The sequence below is a fragment of the Postia placenta genome, assembly GCF_002117355.1.
Source record: "Postia placenta MAD-698-R-SB12 unplaced genomic scaffold POSPLAscaffold_14, whole genome shotgun sequence".
Taxonomy (NCBI): domain Eukaryota; kingdom Fungi; phylum Basidiomycota; class Agaricomycetes; order Polyporales; family Adustoporiaceae; genus Rhodonia; species Rhodonia placenta.
This window is the reverse complement of record NW_020169845.1, coordinates 321,196-323,114: the sequence shown is the minus strand read 5'-3', so window position 1 is coordinate 323,114 and position 1,919 is coordinate 321,196. Positions and strand designations below refer to the sequence as shown.

At 51.8% G+C, this 1,919-nt stretch overlaps 1 protein-coding gene across 1 annotated transcript; it reads right to left on the bottom strand.

The window, feature by feature from the left end:
- Positions 1-559: 559 nt before the first annotated feature.
- POSPLADRAFT_1152567 (hypothetical protein) lies at positions 560-1,637 on the bottom strand (the record flags this gene model as incomplete). Its single annotated transcript, XM_024486667.1, has 4 exons — positions 560-996; positions 1,046-1,190; positions 1,266-1,355; positions 1,614-1,637. The coding sequence occupies 4 exons, from the start codon at positions 1,635-1,637 to the stop codon at positions 560-562; spliced, it is 696 nt and encodes a 231-aa protein (XP_024335299.1).
- Between the last annotated feature and the right edge of the window lie 282 nt (positions 1,638-1,919).

The following is a 1,919-nucleotide window of genomic DNA, read 5'->3' as shown; positions in this document are numbered from 1 at the left end:
CATCGTGTGCGAACTCAACGGTACAGTCCTCGATCGACCCATCGCAGCATTCCGCATCATTCCGTATTTCACGCGCAAATCCATACCAATTCCCGAAGATCTCAAAGATGTCTCGACAGAGTGCCTTCGAGAACTCGAACTATCGAATTCTCTAGGCGACGACGATGATGAAGTCGAGGAAGCCAAAGAACGCGATGAATAGAGGTTCTTCCCTTACTTGTACAACATGATACGTACTTTCTTCTCTCCATTCCTGCTCTCACGTTATGCAATATGTTTGATTTTCTCCTACGTTCTAGACCATCCCTTGTACGAATATCTTCGATTCAACTCGATAGTCGCAATATCGTTCGACGTTCTACGAACGCTTCGATTCGACCGTTGCGCGGAGGCTCACCTTAGACGAGTCCTCCTAGGCTGTGATGACAAACTGAGCCCATATTTTCATTAAGTCCATTTTCCCTTGCTACAAACATTTCTATTTCACCTTTTATGTCCTTCGATCATATTACAACTTGCTTCGAACACACTTATTTTCAATTCCTTTTCTTAGTTCACACTAGGTTTTGTCTAGGCCAAGGGCCACATTTTTGATTCGACTATCGACGCGATATTTTATGACATGATTGCAACTACGATACAAAATGACGTGTGCCATCGCATAGTTATCGTCGACAGCCCCGCGCACAAAACCGATTCCTCCTTTTGCGAGCGCAGCCTTCTCCATCTTTTGGAGGTCGAGGTCCATGTCATGGAGGAGTGCTCGACGGCGAGCGATGTGAGCGCGCTCCTCACGGATGACGCGAATGATCCCCCAAGACTCGTTGTCAAGGTCGAGCGCGTCGAGGTCAAGCACGTTGAGGTTGTCCTGTTCGAGGCCAAGGCGGCTGGCCCCATCAAGAGGCAGTCGTAACAGGGGGCGCGGAGGCTCTTCGACGCGACGCTTCTTCAAGCCACTCGAATCCGCAACCGAAGGCCCAGGAGAGGTCGGCCGAACTACTAAGTCGTCAGCGAAAGCCTAGGACAAGAAGAAGAAACGACTTACTGCGCTTCTTTGTGGTTGATCCCCCGCCACGCGTTTTCTTTGTCTTCCCAAGCACAGACACCTTGTCGAAGTAGCATCCCTGCTGGAATTGCGCGCACCTCTCGCAGGTTGTAGCATTCTCGACCCACACGCATTCGACCGGGGCCTAGCGGTAGCCGGCGCAACGATCACACTATCAAGGAGTTAGCATCGAACAGCTTCGACAAAGAGTCGAGCTTACCTTCTGTCCGGCCTGACGCTTCTCAATCGCCACGGCAGCCATGTCGGCCTCCGTCATCGTAAACGGGCGTTCGACTGCCCGAGGAGTCTTCTATGAAAGAGAGATTAGCGATCGAAAGATGATAGAAGTGAACACTTACGACCGAAGGGTCGTCCGACAACTCAGTGATGTCACGAGTTGGTACGGCGCCTAGCCGTCTTTTAATTTTTTCCTTTTCGCGGGCTCAAACCCGCGACCTCTGTACTACTTGCCTGATACGGACACATCATATCTACTGTACAATTAGATTAGATAGGACGGCAGTGCGCGGCACAGCTCGGCTCCACTGACACAGCCGCTCTGACTCACCGGCCCCCGGGGCCGCATCGGCATGCTGCGCACGGACCAGCTGCGCACGGACCAGCACGCACAGCCTCCCCTAAACTTCCCCTGTATATAAGCCTGCCTCTGCTGCCCTAGAGACCTCAGTTTCGACGTCTTGTCCCTAGGTCAGTAAGCTCATGTAGTACTTACCTACTTACCAATGCTAACTTATCTTGTCCCTAGCCTTAGGTTTGAGCCTAGCTCACCATCGCTTCGGTGAGATCCAGTCGAACGCCCCCCGCTTTCAGACATTCCCCTGTCACTTGACCTCAAGTCACGACATTAGGTCGA